Source organism: Wyeomyia smithii, chromosome 1 (genome assembly GCF_029784165.1).
Source record: "Wyeomyia smithii strain HCP4-BCI-WySm-NY-G18 chromosome 1, ASM2978416v1, whole genome shotgun sequence".
Classification (NCBI taxonomy): domain Eukaryota; kingdom Metazoa; phylum Arthropoda; class Insecta; order Diptera; family Culicidae; genus Wyeomyia; species Wyeomyia smithii.
In genome coordinates, this window is record NC_073694.1 from 186,311,785 (window position 1) to 186,331,265 (window position 19,481).

At 38.4% G+C, this 19,481-nt stretch overlaps 1 protein-coding gene across 5 annotated transcripts in view; it reads right to left on the reverse strand.

Annotated features, from left to right (window-relative positions):
* The window catches only part of LOC129718547 (tyrosine-protein phosphatase 99A-like), a 295,684-nt gene that overhangs the window by 61,131 nt on the left and 215,072 nt on the right, over positions 1–19,481 (reverse strand). For all 5 annotated transcript variants that reach the window (XM_055669421.1, XM_055669417.1, XM_055669420.1 and 2 more), the window contains exon 8: positions 17,217–17,331. In XM_055669421.1, coding sequence (XP_055525396.1) covers positions 17,217–17,331 — 115 coding nt within the window. The remainder of the gene's footprint in view (positions 1–17,216; positions 17,332–19,481) is intronic.

Below are 19,481 nucleotides of genomic sequence, written 5' to 3' on the forward strand. Positions count from 1 at the left end.
TATTCTGAAGAAGAAAATGAACAGGTTTGTCGTTTTTGGCTTCAAGGTAACCGACCAGCAAAAGGGGAAATTCTGGAAGACCATAACCGTAGGTTCAACTACTTGGTTTGCAACCATCAGCCACAGGGATAACAAATATGTTGGCTATTTTGTTAATCGCCTTAATTATAGTGGGACTAGAGGAGACCGTAAGAGGCCAGAAAAATGTTCCTTGGAGACACTGAACTGAAAACGTTCAAAACGCAGGCTTGTTTCAATATCTTCAAAACCGAACTCAAGTTTAAAGAACTGAGAACTGCAAGATTCTGAAAGATTGATGAGACGGAAATGAAAGATGAACATCTACGCGATCAAATATTTTTCGCTATCCTCCGAAGCCCTACTTGAAGCAGATATTTTTCGATCATACCAATCCATCCTGAGAAATGTCACTGACGCTCGGGTCAAACCGTCAAATCCATAAAGTCTGGTGGATGTAAGATTTGGACCACTGCGACCATTATTTGATCTTTTGTGGTCAAGTCTTGTGGATATAAAGTGTCTTGCCAAAGTAATCGTTTAATGTGCATAAAAATTATCGAATTTCCGTTTGTTAAATATTGAATGCTTTTTATTATAACAAGTCTTATAAACTGATATCAAGGGGTATTTAATTGTGGACAGTGTGACAGAAGTCAGCGGTTTAAAACAACAAGATATACAACACCGGTGCGGAGAACGAAAAATTGGTCTATATTAGCTAGTTCTGTTCAGGTTTCGCTGGTGTAAATCTAGTATAAAGTTGTTTCAAAAATAGACCAGAGGAATTTACTCTTTCGATACTTTTTGGTCACGATTATTTAGTGAATATCGAAGATAAAATTAAATAAATATCCGTTGCAAAAATTTACAATTCTTGTTGGGTAATTTATGGCAATCATATATATGAGATGAATTTTCAATCACCATCAACAGTAGCATTGCAGTTTTTCCTCGATTGCACACGTATAGAAATGTACTAACAAAAGTGTACCACTGCAATACGAATAGTACCGCTGCAGTACGAATAGAAGTGTACCGCTGAAATGTACGAATAGAAGAGTACCGCTGCAATCATAGACGACGAGAGACCTGCGGTTCTTTACTCCACTGGTACTGTTGCTTTTACCGGCATGTTTTCTTTCAAGACATCAGTTTTTATTAGGTTCTGAAGGCAGGTTAAAAATTGCTCAAGAATGGGGATTGTTCCAAAATTTTTGGAAAATGTTCACCTTCGAGACATCATATTAGTCTAAGCTCATGGAAGCAAAAACTAATTGACCTATTGGGACGGGGAGACTCTGTCCATTTTTATTTCGATATTGATATAGAGAATATCACAGGGAACAGATGGTGTCCATTCACGTCGCCTGTGCTAGGAATGCTCGCATGTAATTGGTCCATTATTCGCGTATATTTGTTATTGAAACTTTTTATCAATTTTACCGCTTAGCAATGAAATTAGAGTGATAACTAGCATATTATAAAATTGTTATACATTTTTTCTATCCAACAACATATTGTTTATTGTTATCCATCATGTGGTTATGCTGTTATTAACGTTTGAAATCTGACGCAACATTTGCCAGTTTCATTTCCAATTTTACGGAATGCATCCCAGTATATAGACTGTTCCGAAAATTAAAAATACATCTTCTTTCTTGAATAAAACAAAAAATACAGGATTTTTCGGGTCATTTTATTCTGAAATATAGATAATAAGTGTTTTCTTTCCAGTTTCAATTCAAGTTGGGATTATTTTTCGTAGGATACGCGAGTTCTCTAACTTTTCTCTTAACACTACTCATAAGCTTTTGCACAGTGTGTTCTCCGACCATTTTTACCACTTTAAGCCAATCTTTTTTAAATTTTTCAACATTGTCCGCTGGTTCGACATATTTCCTCAGCTTTGCCTTGGTCAAAGCCCAAAAAGTTTCAATAGGGCGAATTTCAGGGCAGTTTGGAGGAATCATCTCCTTTGGGACACATGTGACATTATTTGTTTTATACCACCCTAGTGCATCCTTAGAGAAATGGCAGGAGCAAGATCGGAACAAAAGATTGGAGGATTGTTATGCTGCTTAACCATGGGTAACAACCTTATCTGCAAACACTTTTCACGTAAATTTTACCATCCATTGTGTCATTCGTAATGAATGGACGAGATATTTTCCCACATTCACAAATGGCCTGCCAATCCATTACCTTCTTGCCGAATTTTTCGGTGTAAATGGCTTTCACTGGTCCAGGGACATCCTTTCCCTTCGGTGATGTATAAAATTGCGGTCCTGGCAGAGTCTTACAGTCCAGTTTTATGTAGGTTTCGTCATCCATGATGACACACCCCATTTTTTTGGTCAGAAGTTTGTCATAAAGCTTCCGAGCTCTCGGTTTCACAGATTCAGCTTGTTTTGAATTTCGTTTTGGCTGCTTCTGCTTCCGACGGGTCTGCAGACCCATTCTTCCCTTGGCACGCATAACGTTACTCGCCGAGGTACCAAGCTTTCTCGCCACATCTCGTACTGATACTGAAGGATGCCGCTTGTAGTATTCCTTAACCTTTTTGTCCATTGTGGGATCAACAGGCCCGGGTTTTCTACCACGTCTTGGGGCATCAGTAAATGTGCACTCTGCACAATACTTCCGCAATGCGGTTTGAACTGCTCCGACACTTATAGCTTCTTCTCTGGCTAATTTTCTTCTAGAAAGACCACTCACGGTGCCCCATTTGTGCACAATTCGCTTTCTTTGCTCGGGAGAAAGGCCACGCATTTTCAAAATTTTGCACTAAATGTTAGAAAAAATGACAGCATCTGTTTCTTTTGGATGTAAACAACAGGACGCAGCCAACGTTTGGTTGAATACTGCCCGTTATTTGAAATGACGGTTGATCGTAAGTGTATTTATAATTATCGGAACGGTCTATAGTAAAGAAAGACGTAGTCCCACGTCAAAAACCACTTCTCGCAAATGATGTATTTTAAGTTGCTTTCGTTACAGTTTGGATAACATCATAAACACAAGTTACAGACGAGCAGCGGCAGTTCATATTCAATAATCTATGTAATACAATTATGCTATAAAAGAACATTTTTTTTTCATTTATTTGTTATCTGATAGTGTAAGGTGAAACCTTTTGAATTACTACCTCCGTATCGTCAAAGTTTTATACATGTCAATGACTTAACAAATCTACTATTTTTACTTTACTTTAACATTAATTTACAATTATGTTTGTCCAGAGTTCCAAATTCGAGGCAGCCCCTCTTGAAACTTGCTTCCGAAGTCGAGCGTTTGATTGTAGAAGGCATCATATTCCAATTTATCACACCTCTGACGAACATTGTGTTTGCGTAGCTTGTCGTACTGTTTCGTGGAATTATGTAGTTTTGCAAACGACGGCTTTGAGTTGGGATTAATTTTTGAAAAAGCGCTGACGGGGATTGCGTTTTGGAAAGTTTCCATAAAAACACACAGGTCGGTATGCGTATAAGTTTTGTAGCGAACATCCGATTAAATTGTGCTGGAGATGACTAACTCTCGCGTAGCGGTTTAGACCATACACGAAACGGACACAGCAATTGATTGCAACTCGTAACCTGTTTATAGAGCTTGCGTTAGCGCTTATATGCAGAAGATCTCCGAACAAGAAGTGGGGTAGTACTAAAGCTTTGAACAATTTCAGACGAACATTCGTAGGTGCCGAGGACGCTGTACTGTTGAGCGATCGCAGACAACTGTAGATTTTACCGCATTTTTGGTTGATTTATCCGTCCCACTCCAAATCAGATTGAAACACGTAGTCAAGGTTTACAGCTTTTCAACCCATTCAATCGTTTGTCCTTTCTAACGATAGCAGGCAGCAAATTGGTAAAAACCGTGTTGCGCCGACAGCCTTTGACGAATATTGCCTTGCTTTTTGTTTGGTTCACGTGAAGCTCGGTCAGACCAATCAGCAACTCCTCTCAGATCAGTGCGTCTTGAACTGTCCTACAGATCAGACGTTTTTTCGGTTGCTTGTGGACTGGTCTTTGACTGCCTATAGCTTCAAAGTTTGTGTTTTGTCAGTGTGTCTTTTAAAGACTACCTGAAAGTTATTTCCCATCAGTCTTTCTCAAGACTACCTACTTTTGAATTTAACATTTGTTTACCAGCATATTTACCATTTCAATGCACACGCGAGCTCAAAAATTATTTTAAAGGTGATTTACAAAAACTCACCAGAAATCGTTCGAAATTTTTCATAATCGGCGATTTTAACGCTAAACATCGTTCATGGAATAATTCTCAAAGTAATTCCAATGGCAAAATTCTATTCAATGATTGTTCTTCAGGATACTATTCTATTTTGTCTCCGAATAGTCCTACATGCTTTTTTTCTGTAAGAAACCCTTCAACAATTGATTTGGTGCTTACAGATCAAAGTCATGTATGTAGTGATTTGATCACACATGTTGACTTTGACTTTGACCATCTTCCAATAACTTTTTCTTTATCACATGAATTAGTTTTAAACCCTATGAGCTCTGTTACTAATTATAACAAGGCTAATTGGGAAAGATACAAAACTCATATTGAGAGAAATTTCAATAATGAGCTTGATTTGCAAAACGAAGTGAATATTGATTCCGCTTTGGAAGCAATAAAATGTGCAATTGTTGATGCCAGGAATTATTCTGTTCCAAAGGCTCAAGTGAAATTTGATTCATCAATAATTGACGAAAATCTTCAACTTCTAATTCGTTTGAAAAATGTCCGCAGACGTCAATATCAACGTTCTCGTGACCCTGTTTTTAAAACTATTTATAAAGATTTACAGAAAGAGATTAAGCATAGATTTACTCTTCTGAGAAATCAAAATTTTGAGACTAAAGTTGAAAAATTGAAACCATATTCAAAACCCTTTTGGAAGCTGTCGAAGATTCTTAAGAAACCTTCAAAGCCTATTCCAGTTTTAAAAGATGGTGAACGTTTTCTTGTATCCAATGAACAAAAGGCTCAAAGACTTGTTCAGCAGTTTGAGAGTGTTCATAACTCAAATTTGAATTTTGTGAGTCCAATTGAAAATGAAGTCATACGTCAATTTGATTTAATTTCTTCCCAGAATTTTTTACCTGCAGAAATAATTGAAACTAACTTGAATGAGATAAAATCAATTATTGAAAATTTCAAAAATATGGAAGCACCTGGTGACGATGGAATCTTTAATATACTAATCAAACATCTCCCTGAGAGCCCGATGGAATTTTTAGTGAAAATTTTCAATTGCTGCTTCAAAATTGCATATTTTCCCAAATTATGGAAGAATGCGAAAATTACTTCAATTTTAAAGCCGGATAAGAATCCAGCTGAAGTTTCAAGTTATCGACCAATCAGTTTGCTTTCTTCAATAAGTAAACTGTTTGAGAGAATTATTCTCAACAGAATGATGTCACACATCAACGAAAATTCAATTTTTGCAAATGAACAGTTTGGATTTCGCCATGGGCATTCCACAACTCATCAATTGCTCAGAGTTACTAATATGATACGAGCTAACAAATCTGAAGGTTTTTCCACTGGAGCTGCTCTTTTAGACATAGAAAAAGCATTCGACAGTGTTTGGCATAAAGGTTTGATTGCGAAATTGCAAACTTTTAATTTTCCAATTTTCCTAATCAAAATTTTAAAAAATTATCTTACTGATCGAACTCTGCAGGATGTCTATCAGAATTCAAAATCTGATAGATTTCCTGTCAGAGCAGGTGTACCTCAAGGTTCAGTCTTGGGTCCAGTCCTGTACAACATATTCACTTCAGATCTTCCTGATTTGCCTCCAGGATGCACAAAGTCATTGTTCTGCGATGACACAAGCATTTCCGTAAAAGGAAAAAGTCTTCGTGTCATATGCAGTCGATTGCAGAAAAGTTTAGATATTTTTTCTTCCTACTTGCAAAAGTGGAAAATCTCTCCCAATGCTTCTAAAACTCAAATGATAATTTTTCCTCATAAGCCTAGGGCTTCTTTCCTCAAGCCAAACAATAATCACGTTGTCAAGATGAATGGGGTTATTTTAAGTTGGTCCGACAAGGTTAAGTACTTGGGACTAATTTATGATAAAAAACTTATTTTCAAAGAGCACATTGAGAGTATACAAGCCAAGTGCATCAAATATACGAGATGTTTATATCCTCTCATAAACAGGAATTCTAAACTTTGTTTAAAGAACAAACTTTTGATTTACAAACAAATTTTTAGACCAGCAATGCTTTATGCTGTACCGATCTGGTCAAGTTGCTGTTCAACAAGGAAGAAAACGCTCCAAAGGATTCAGAATAAAATTCTGAAAATGATTTTGAAGCGTCCTCCTTGGTTTGGTACACTCGAATTACATAGACTTACTGGTGTTGAACCATTAGAAGGTATGTCAAATAAAATTATTAACAATTTTCGACAAAAATCGTTGCAATCCTCAATCGCTACGATAAGCTCTCTTTATAGCCAATAAGTTAGCAATTAAGTTAGTTGTAAGTTTACTTCCCCTTTTCTGACAAGTAGGTTTAAATCCCTACGAATGATAAGTCCTAATTGCGAAAGCAAACAAATCCTAACAATCAAAATTACAAATTTCTAACAGTGTTGAGAAGTCACCATTTGTGATTGGACACACATACTCATTATTTACTAATATTTATCATAAATACTTAAGCTACTAACAAATCCCCCCTTAAAAAAAAAAAAAAAAAAAAAAAACTCCTCTCAGATCTTCGTTCACGATTCGTTCGTTTGGTAGTTTACGAGCCTATATGGATCAAACAGACAGACAGATCGGACTGCATTTTTATATGTATAGATTACAACATCAATATTTTAGAACCTAAAGAGCGAATATACATTTATTGGATTGAAGCGTTCATGTAAATCTGTTTTTACAAATTAAAAATTTAATGAGAAAGGCTGGATCTGACCGCTAGGTGGATTAATTTAGGTTTTTGTCATCATACGGGCTACATTTTTATACACCTTGTTAATCGATAAAGCACTAATTGGATTATATAAGAGTCTGCTTCTAATCAAATCAATCTTTTCACTAGTAGGTGACTACTAGGACGGTCTTAACTAAGTAGTAACGAATAAGATCTATTAAAAAGCTGCCTCCGATGATTAGATACCTTTGTCATATGCATATTCACCATAATTACCGCTGTTGGGGTAGCACAGAGGAGCAATCAGCATCATACCCGATTTTGAAATAAACAACAAGAGCTGCATGCCACCGCGGGTCGACTTGTGGCGATCGTCGACGGCATACAATGCATGTGTGACCACTAACAGTACCTGACAGTCCCGGACCAGCAGCAGAAGGTCGCCTAGGGGTGGTGTAGGACGAACATGGGACAGTATATTCCTTGCAAAAGCCACAAGTACACGGAAGCATCTCTGATGGAGCAAATAGAGTCGCTCCCATCACGGAGCGGCCAGATGACCAAAATAGGTCAAGAAGGCGCGGAGTAGGAGGGACGCCTTCATACTCAAGACGGATGGGTCGAAGTATTCAGAAGTCTTGAAGAAGATGAAGGGCGAAACCCAGCTCAATGATCTGGGGTTGGACGTGTGGAATAACCGCCGATCTCGCACTGGCGAGATGATACTTGAAATCAAAGCCAAGTGCGGGGTGGAGGTGGCCAAGGAGTCAATCCGCCTCCGCCAAGGTCCGGCGGGGACCCAGGTAGGTGCCTTCCGACTAGCTGGTCTGTATGCCCCCTGAGCATACTACAGCAACCGGACATTTGCTTCCGGTGCTTCGAGGTTCCATTTCCTGAACCTGCAAGAGGCCCTATAGGAGCCAGTTATGCAGGCAATGTGGTGGTGCAGGCCATAAAGCGAAAGACTGCAGGGAGTCTTCCAAGTGTATGGTATATTACGGAGAATGGGACGCCAACCACTTTATGGGAGGCCCCAAGTGCCCAGCCGGTAAGCCATCTGCGAAACCCCGGGCGTAAGAGTGACGTAAAGGTGAGCAAGACACAGGTACCGGATGGAATCCCTAGCCTGAAAATCAGGCTGGCGATAGAAATGGTCCCCTAACTGCTTCGGGCAGTCATGCAGAGGTGCCTGGATGACTGCCTCTTCTCGGAAAGGTGGAAGCGGCAGAGTTTAGTCTTAATGCCGAAGGCTGGGAAACCGCCAGGAGACCCATCGGCATACAGACCTATCTGTCTGCTGGACACGGCGGGCAAGGTGCTTGAGAGAATTATCCTCAACAGACTGGTGAGGTACACGGAGGGTGTAAACGGTATGGCAAGTAACCAATTCGGTTTCCAGGACAGGTCCACGCTGGATGCTATCCTATCCGTCACCGAGACAGCGGGGGTAGCACTCCAGCGCAAGAGAAGGGACATACGCTATTGCGGAATCCTCACGCTTGACGTGAAGAATGCGTTCAATAGCGCCAGTTGGGACTCCGTAGTGCTTGCGCTTAGGAGCTTCCATGTTCTAGTTATGCTGTAAAAGATTCTTGGAAATTACTACCAGAATCGAGTGCTAGTTTAAAACACGCAAGTGCGTCCCAATTACCGCAGATTCTATCTTGGTACCGGTGTTGTGGAATGTCATGTACGACGGGCTGTTGAGACTAAAGTTCTCTGTAGGAGTTGTGATCGTCGGCTTTGCAGACGACACAACACTAGAGGTCTACGGCAAGTCGATCGAGGAGGTCGAGTTGACGGCCGCGCACAGTATACGCAAGGTCGAAGACTGGATGCACTCCAGAAAACTGGAGTTAGCGCACCATAAGACGGAGGTCACGGTTGTGAATAACCGTAAATCAGAGCAACATGTGGCGGTCAGAGTCGGAGACTGCATCATCACCTCAAAGCGATCTTTGAAGCTCTCGGGGGTTATGGTTGACGATATGCTCACATTTAAAAGTCACTATTGCAGCACTATCTCGAATGATGTCGAATAGCTCAGCGGTGAATGGCAGCTAGCGTAAACTTCTTGCCAGTGTGGTTTCGTCCGTACTCACGTATGGGGCCCAGTGTGATTCAAAGCGCTAGGTACTAACAGTTATCGTGGTAAACTGGAAAGTACCTACCGGCTCATGTGCCTGAGGGTTGCGAGTGCGTTTCGTACAGTGTCATACGACGCAATCTGCGTCCTGTCCAACATGATGCCTATCAGCAAAGCCATTAGAAAAGACGTAGAATGCTCCGACCAACGTGACACAAGGGGAATACGAGGTACAAGAAGATCTTTCTCGATTTTTTTTTCTTGTTAGGGTATTAGGATTACGTTGTCCATTGATGTCCCAGTCAATTGCTATACGTGTCCCTTTGCAAAACACAATGACCATTATTGTTGTGAGTGATCAGGTACCTGCACCGACACGCTCCCAGTTAGGTAAAATATGGTTTATGAAGCCAATCACCTTTCCAGGATTCAAAGACCAAATCTCTTTGAGCTGTAAGAAGCCACTGCCAAGAAGCCTTGATCTGCGTTTAAATAATGCACCACAACTGCAAAGCAGATGTTCCGATGTCTCGCGTTCCGTATTACAAAAGCGACAGTTATCATCCTGAACCCGGCCAATGTTCTTTGAATGATATCTACTCGGACAGTGCCCCGTTACCAGGCCGACATATGTACGAAGAGCTCTTTTGTTGAGCTCCAGAAGCTTTTTTGAATGGTTTTCGTTTGGTGTTATAAATCTTTTAGATTGGGAACACTTTTTGACATCCAACCAATTGGTTGTCACTTTTTGTTTCTCCCAGCGTTTAAGCTCCATTTTTACTGCACAGTTTGATATACCAAAGAAAGGGTCTGGGGCCGATAAACTGTGAGTTAGATCCATGTTTTGCAAGTTCGTCTGCCCTTTCATTCCCACCAATGCCACAATGTCCTGGAACCCAATACAAATTTACTGAGTTTGTTTGACACAGCTGTCGCAATGTGAGAATACATTCCCAGACAATCTTGGATGTACATTTATAAGCATCAAGTGCTTTCAGCGCTGCTTGACTGTCAGAGAAAATACAGATATTTGCATGTTTGTATTTTCTAGTCAGACAAACATACGCACATTCAAGGATTGCAGAAATCTCTGCTTGAAACACTGTTGGCCAGTGTCCCATTGCCACTGAAATATTAATTCTAGGGCCAAAGATTCTTGCACCAGTTTTTGTACCTATTTTTGAGCCATCTGTGAAAAATATCGTTGAACCGTACGCGACGTTTCGCATACCTTGTAGGGAATATCATGGTTATCCTGAGGTGTCATCCAGTCTCCATTCATAGTCATCACTGGCCCTCTTCTGAAAAAGTCCAGTATAGTCAGGTGACCCACAAGATCACCTGACAAGATAGTTTTTGTTCGTTTGAGCCTCAATGCACTCTTTTTTGCTTCTAGTTGCACGTATTCGTACAATGGCAACAGATGAAGAATTGCATCAAGAGCTTTTGATGGGGTGCTGTTCATTGCCCCTGTTATAGCAATGCACGCAAGTCGTTGAACTTTATCTAGCTTTGTTCTGGCGGTGGATTCTTTGGTTTTCGGCCACCATACTAACGAAGCGTAGGTCAGTTTTATATAATCGATGTGAATATCCACATCACTATTTTTGGTCTCAAGCCCTACTTTATTCCAACGGTTTTGGAGCACAACCATAATGCACTGACCGCCTTGTTGATTGCATAGTCAAGATGTGCATTCCAGTTTAGCTTGGTATCAAGGATAACTCCTAAGTATTTAACCTGTTCACTGAATGGAATTTCTACTCCTCCAAGCTTGAGAGTTTTTAGATTCAATTTCCTCTTTCTAGTGCTTTTTACAGCTTTTGACGGAATGCTGAGACCCTCCTTTATACACCAAGACTGGGTATACTCCAGAGCCTCCTGCATGCTTTCCGAAACTATGTTGTCAAACTTTCCTCCTACCAAGATGACTATGTCATCTGCAAAGCCCACAACTTCGAAACCTTTTGCTTCTAAGCTTTTGAGAAGATCGTCCACCACTAAAGACCACATAAGTGGCGAAAGAACTCCTCCTTGCGGACATCCTTTCGTTGCCCTTATCGTGATAGACGAACTCAGAAATGATTTCTCTTTTTGCAAGCATGGTATGAATCCAGTCAACAATACTCGTGTGAAATCCTTTTTTCCTCATTGCACTAGACATTGAAGAATAGGACGCGTTATCAAAAGCACCTTCAATGTCCAAGAAAGAGCACAGAGCAATTTCTTTAGCTGAAAGTGACTTTTCAATTTTCATAACCAGCGTATGAAGCGCTGTGATAGTGGATTTTCCAGTTTGATAGGCAAACTGGAACTTTGAAAGCGGTTTTGTTTGCATGTAAGATGTATGAATGAAATCATTCTGCACTTTTTCCATTGTCTCCAACAAAACCGAAGAAAGACTAATGGGTCTGAATGATTTAGGATGCGTCTTATCACGCTTCCCAGTTTTAGGTATGAAGATTACTCTTATTACCCTCCATTTTGATGGAATATGATTCAACCTTAAAATGGCCTTGAAAATTTTAATGAGAGAAGGAATTAGTATTGCTTCATCTTTTTGAAGCAATGCTGGAAATATTCCATCTACACTTGCAGACTTGAAAGGCTCAAAGGATCTCATAGTATTTTCCACCCTGGTTCTCGTAAAAATTTCATCCGCCACATCTGATACAATACTTTCTGTTCTAGTAGACCCAGAGCTAGTCTGCGTAGAACAAATTTAAACGAAATCAGAGATGGCTGAATCCGTCTTTTCAATAGAACCAGGAAAATGCGTTTCCATCATTAGATTTAAGGTATCACGAGGACCACTGATATAGATTCCGTCATTACGCTTTAGATTGCCACGCTCAACGGTATGACCTTTGGCAAGAGTCATCTGTAATCTGGAAACAACTGGAGTTTTTTCTATAGATTCACACATTTGAACCCAAGACCTCCTTTCAGATTTCCGGATTTCATTGTTATATTCAGTTAAGGCTCTTCTATATTGAGCCCAGTCTGAAGTACGTTTTGCTTTATTAAAAAGTTTCCGAATATTTTTTCGAAGACTTTCAAGCTTCTTGTTCCACCATGGCACGTCCCTACTTGATGACGATTGTTTGGCGGGACAACTATTAGTGTATGCATTTATCACCATTTCATTTAGCTGAATTGTCATAGATCCCAATTCTGAAACTGTTTCAATTCTGCTACAATTTAAAGGTGAATCTTTTCGCAAGAACTGTCCTTTTCAGGACAACCAAAAATGAATTGAGGATTTAATATTTTCTCATTTTGCACAAGAATTAAAAGTGAAATGTTAATTTAACCTGTATGCATTCTGACCGTTGAAACTTGCTTACGCCGCATAGCGTTGGTTTCATTCTTGTTCAGTGATGTTGTATAGTTATTTGAGAATTGAAATTCAGTAGCATGTCAGTTTCTATTTTGCACTAAATTTTATTCAATGCAAGTAATGTAATAAACAATTTTACCTTGCCGGCTTTGCCTACAACCTTTCTGTTGTTTGAACAAATTAAGTTACAAATGGATACCAAATTTGAATTAAAAAAATCAAAAACTTGATTTTTAAATTTTTTTTTTCGAAGAAACCTGAACTATGAAAAAAAATGTGGCAAAAAGTCCAGCATGAAGAAAATATTTGTATTCCAATATTTTTAAAAGATTTGGATTGACATTTCCTATTGAAGAGCTCATAATATTCATCTTCCTACATGCATCTGTTTTCAAGTTATTTCGAATTTAAGTTTTCTCTTATTTTTTATAATAATATAAAAAAAGCTGAATTTTTCTTTTTCGTGTAGAAATAAACATTAAAACGTCAAAACTTTTGATATAGAGTTCTTTAATATGTAATACGAATTTTAACTTAAAAATTAAGTTTAACATAAGTTTTCGAATTTTAATTTTTTCGAGAATATTCAAATTATAATGATGCAGTATGATTTTAATAGTAGAGCACTGCCGCTCATGGCAAGTCCGTCCCATTTGCGTTTTTGTGATGATGAGAAAACAGCAATTAAAAATCGTAACGTTTTAAGAGAAATTTTGCACTCGTGTGCTTTTTTAATTGAGACTGTCAACAGAATTTGTTACTGCAATGGCAAACAAATACTTTTTCGTCAAAAAGCGTGCATAAACATTAAATCTTGATTAAATTATGTTTAAAATCATAAGCTGGGACCCATTTGCGATTACTTTTACGATATCTAGCCAGAATGATAGCAAATCAGTCACATAGCCACCTGCAACCGGTGATGAAAAACAAACTACTGCAAATCGATTCCAGTGCTAGGCTTGCGTTTGGAACAAATTCTTCGCTAGTCGTTCTACAAATGGCCTTCTCTCGGGCTTCCACAGAATGATTGAATGATTTTATAACGAGAAGTATTTCACAATGTGGATATAACTGCGGCATCCACTTGTGTTTCTACTTGATACTATTGATAAATTTAAAATCATCTCAGGTCGAGGAAATTGCTCTAATTTTTTTTGAGAGCGCCCGCACGTACGTGGCGGGGCGGCTTCTACACATCAGTAAAAATAAATATGATGGAAACCTTCATATTAGAAGATTTATATTCCCTTGTAAAAACAGCTCAGACGCGTAGCAAATTATTCGATACGACTATTGACACAGTCTCCAAAACGAAATTCACAGTTTCTCAATATGTGTTGAATGATTGTTCCCCACGGCCCAACATGAATAAAATACGAAGAGTAGTATTTACTGAAGCATGCTTTAACTTACAGTACCGTGAGTAGTAACATATCTAATGATGATGGCTAAATAAAATTCTGTTCACCGTTAATGGAAAAATTATCTGAAAGTAGCAACTGGTGGAAACTTCTCCTCGAAGAAAACAATTTAGTATCATCGAGACAAGAACGGTCGCGATTGTTTTTTTTAAGGGGGGGATTTGTTAGTAGCTTAAGTATTTATGATAAATATTAGTAAATAATGAGTATATGTGTCCAATCACAAATGGTGACATCTCAACACTGTTAGAAATTCGTAATTTTAATTGTTAGGATTTGTTTGCTTCCGCAATTAGGACTTATTATTCGTAGGGATTTAAACCTACTTGTCAGAAAAGGGGAAGTAAACTTACAACTAACTTAATTGCTAACTTATTGGCTATAAAGAGAGCTTATCGTAGCAATTGAGGATTGCAACGATTTTTGTCGAAAATTGTTAATAATGTTATTCGACATAGCTTCTAATGGTTCAACACCAGTAAGTCTATGTAATTCGAGTGTACCAAACCAAGGAGGACGCTTCAAAATCATTCTCAGAATTTTATTCTGAATCTTTTGGAGCTTTTTTTTCCTTGTTGAACAGCAACTTGACCAGATCGGTATAGCATAAAGCATTGCTGGTTTAAAAATTTGTTTGCAAATCAAAAGTTTGTTCTTTAAACAAAGTTTAGAACTCCTGTTAATGAGAGGACGGTCGCGATTGTAAAAAGGTGCTACTGAACGCCATCATTTCAGTCGTAAACGACGAGAAGAAGTAGTTTTAAAATAATCGAGTACAAACTGAGCATTGATAGATTTTTATAGTTTCAACTCTTGAAATAATAAAAAACAAATATGTAGTACCAAACAACTGCCAAGCATTAAGGTTTGAATTTTTTCCCATCCTCAGATACACACACATGTGAAAAGCTATGTTTTCTTGTAATTTATTAGTACAAAGTATTGGCAGAACAAATAGCGATTCCAAAATTTTCCAAAAATCAATTTTCGCTAGTAAAGAGCGCATCTTTTATTTCTTCCGTTTTAAATGCTTAAGTATAGTACCACTTATCAAATATCACTAGGTCAACTAGAACATCAAATTCTAAACCTGAAGACCATAAACTATTGGAAACATCATTAATTTCATAATTATTATTGGCTGTGGGACTCACTTGCATTGATTTTTACTATGGGACCGACTTGCGATCATTTTTGCTATGGGAAAAACTGACTTGCTATTTTTTCATAGTTTTTCAGAACAAAGTATTCAAAATTATGCGTTTTTTCGAAAGTACAGATGAAAATATGATGATTCCACCAATAAAATCAAAATTGATAAAATTGCAATTGGGACGGACTTGCCATGAGCGGCAGAGCAGTTCCACAAAAAAATGTCCCAGTTTTAATATTTTTTTTTCAAATTGTCATTTTTGATTTGGCTGAAACTTTGCAGAGACGTTTCCATAGGCAAAAGATGCTATTTTGCGCTATTTGTTTAATTTTTTGGAACACGATTCATTTTTGAAAGGCTATTGAAAAATGCTATTTTGAGAAGATATTGATGATTACCCATATTTTTAGGGCTAAAACTGTTTGTTTGTTCGGTATGACGTCTTCGGCAAAGTTGTAGATAGTAATTTTGTCTTTCCGAAAAAAATAACAACCCTGAGAAAATTTTTTGATTTTTTTTCACAGGGTATATTTTTCATAAAAGGACAAAATTTCTATCTACAACTTTGTCAAAGGCACTATGCCAATCGAACAAACAGTAAAAATATTTTAATTCCCCATAGAGTGCTCTATAGGAAAATAAAAATATTTCAGCAAAATTGTAGTTAATAATGTTGTCCTTCGAAAAAAAAAATCGAGCAAAAAATAAAGCTCTTGGTGGCTATTTTCCCAAATCCCTCGTTTACGAGATATTTCAAAATTTCGTTTAGAAATTTTAGGCTTTAACACGCCATTCTTGTAACTTTTTCGTGGTTCTCCAGCAACATGCATAGATTTACTGAAATGTATGATCAATGCAACACAATTTATTCTTTGACTGTAAAGAGATTTAAAGAACAATTAAGAACGGTAACCATAGAGAAACCAAAGGGTCTTACTCGTTTCGTTTACGTTCGCTCCATTATCTGACCTTCTGACATATGGCTCGAGAAATGTTATGAATGTTATAAATCCCGCCTAATTTTTCAAACTGGCATAAGTCACAAAATGAAAACAAACAAACGATATTTTAATGATACATTATTACGATTATTATGATGGTGTTTTCTTGATAAAATTTGCGAAAATAACTTTTCTACATTCTTAAACAATTTTGACACAACGACCGAACAATCCTGCTTACAATTTTTTACTTACACGCTTTTGCTATTTAACCGACAAATTTGCGAAATGAATAGACTATTTTACGAACTGACAGGTGTCACAGTTCCCGTTGATGTTGATGATGCTTTTACGTGCATTGTGTCAGCGATTCCGTGCTTTCTGTCAACATTTCATTTATGAACAAAGTTCAGAAACATCGCTCTCATAATATTTACGGAAATGGCTTGAAAAAAATTGCTCGACCGTCACTTACACCATTTTGACTTTGCTGATGTTTGACTTGCGTCGAGCAAGAGAATTTTGAGGACAATAAACAACGTAAACGAAATGACGTATTTTTTTCCTGTATGGACTTCCTCAATGCGACCAGAATTGTTGATCTATTGTAAGAAATGACGTATACAACAAACGATTTTCATTCTGGCGAATCTTACATAACATTTGGACGTAAATAATGCACCAGCTCACAGCATACCATCACGCTCGGACGTATTTCAAACGCGAGCTGACAGTATGACTTATGAAAAGAGCGTATTTACGTTTGGCCGAAGATAAGCACTGTATACTTTATTTTTGCCTGAAATTCTTATATTCTCAAACATAAGTAGAATCTCAAACGCAGTAAAATAAAACATTAGTTAGAAGTATCTGTTTGAAAATATATTTTTTAGTGAAAACTTTACAAGTTAATTTTTTTTAGACTAGTGCGTCCATTATTTAGAACTTTTGTAGTATAATATGATACTCTTAGTTCGATGCAAATGTTTAGATTGGTCATAAATTTCGCAATTGTCATCGATGTCATAAATATCATGAATGTCATAAATGTCAAAAGTGTAGAAAGTCAAAGTAAAAAAATGTGTAATATACCTTTAATGCTAAATCGGTTGATAACTGGTTAAACCTAATCTTTATTATCTCTTCAATTTTTCAACTATTACTTTCGACACATTTTCGAATTTCGGAGCGAATACCTTCCGCTATATTAAAAACATTTCTCTACACTATGTCATTGAAGTTAAATGGCCGAATGGGGTGATATCAACGATTTACATCTGCTAATAGTGTCATCTCTACAGTCCAAATACGACCTTAAACTTGAAAAAATAACACACACACAAACTTACCGCCTTCGTCAGTCATCACCAGCACCGTGGTCGGCGGACCGAGTCCCTCCGGATTGAACACCTGTATCGACACCAGGTACTGGGTGTAGGTGTCAAGGTTATGAATTTCGTGACTCTGCAAGCACAGCGCGAGAGAGAGAGAAGGAGAGAACAAGAAGAAGAATATGTAAAGTAATAACTATAAATCAGAACCGAAGATGAGATAAGGTTTAGAATTTGTTTTCTTCCTTAGCAGCCACTTTCTCATTCACATTCACATTTACGGTCGGCACTTTATGGCCGCTATCAGTCATTTTCCACCGCAAGCGACTGGCACCGCCTACTCTTTCTCTCGATTATTTATTGTTTGTTGGAAAAATGATTTAGCAAGCGCGAAATGCCGAGCTGCTACGGTAGAGAGGACTTTCTCCCCAGACAACGCAACGATTCGTAATAAGTTTGTCGGCACCGGATATTTATGTTATTACAGGTTCTGGAATAAATATCGCTTGAATTTAATCTGGCATATTTTGAGAAGACTTTTGATAAAACTGTTGTCTTATCGGAAAATTTCGGCGATTCTACCAAATAAAAAAAAAGTGCAGTTGTGAATCTCTTTGGAGGGCGAACATGTTGTTAGATGCGAAAACTTTCCTCCTACAGGACAAGACTTTCCACTTCTGATCCCATTCTAGCGACCGACAGGTGCTTGGTAAAAGTTACACTATTTATGGAATGCGTGCGTACGCTCTGGGACGACGAACTATCTTGGGTATATTCAAATTATAATTACCGCAGCAGATTGCTTTTACCGAAGTTTAGCAAAGTATCCCTTGTCTGTCGTGGTTATAACCGCCTCGCTTACGACGGACTAATTACGACGCAACGGTAACACGATGATGGCCCCGGGCGATACCAAAGAGGATTTGGTGGTTGTAGGGGGCTAACGCAAAAAGGGGGAAGGTGTAACAGAATGCAAGGGGATGGTACGTGCCGGGGACCCATTTTTGGACGTGCCGGCAGAGCGGGTCGGTGAAAACTTTCGCCTGTTGTGCCTGATGTATGTTTTTGTTTACAAAAGTTTCATGGCTTTTTTCCGGATTTGCAGCCACTCTCCGGCGCCTCCGGCTCAACTGGTTTCTCGCTGTTGTTATTTATTTTGGAATAGTTTAACCTGCAGCGGCAACAACAGTTTTCCATCACGAAAGACAGCGGCGTTGTTGAGTGGTACGAGAGTCCAGGAAGATCTGTTCAGGCCAGCAGGGTTCAAACTTTGATTGGTCAAAGTAACGGTTACTGCCTATCTTGTGCTTAAATTTGTTTTTGTAATCTGTTCAAATCAGTTAATTAAATCGTTTCCGGGTCAATGTTACGCTGCGTGTGCAGTCAGTGTGGCTAAAAGCTTGACACAGCAGGAACGCGACATCTATTTAACAGTTGATCAACCTAATGTGCGTGTGTGTGAATATTATAGGGACCCATTATCATAATGACTGCTGCCGGCGGTTCTGCTAGCTGTATGGGATGTGAGATTTTCCGCCGGATTTTCGCCGTAGTTGTGTGTGGGGGCGTTGTGTTGAATGTGTTTCTGTGTCGACGCTACTTCCGGAACCGTCATCAGCTCTCGGGACCGGTCAACATATACAATGTTTGCCTAGCTTGTTTTGGCTTGTTTCGGTGGAAAAGCCGCACATAAATTAATTACTGCAAAATTTCTATTATACCAATAAATTATTGATTCCTTAATTTTATAGTCGATGATTATAGAAAAGCGACGAAGGTTTGTATTAATTATGGACTAGTTGACTTCGAATGGATTGGTTGAAATGGTTGGACGGAGTCGAACCTGCGGGCGGGTGTCCACCCCCAGGCAGGCTACCAATAAATTGGTATATTTGCGAAGCACAGAAGTGTAATGTTTCGCATGTCCGATGGCGTTTGGTAAACGGTGTAACATTGTTTACATTTAATTTGTGTTTGGTAACGTTGAAGCGATATACACGGATGGTTACCGTAGTGCGTGTTTTGGGGCTTAAGCAGTAACATCCGTGTTCTAGCTTTCAAATGGGAAATGGATGAAGGTTGCTGCGGTAAAACAATTCATAATTTATGGATGTTCCCTTTTGACTGTTTAACTTGATAAAGTATTCATTTTTACAATGGTTAAAATTCAATTTTCTCGTGTTTTTCAGTCAGAACGTATGATTAGATTATTTTGCTTCATGGTGTCATACCAGGTTTCAAAAATACCAATGTTGGAGGACATTTTAACATTTTCTTCAATTT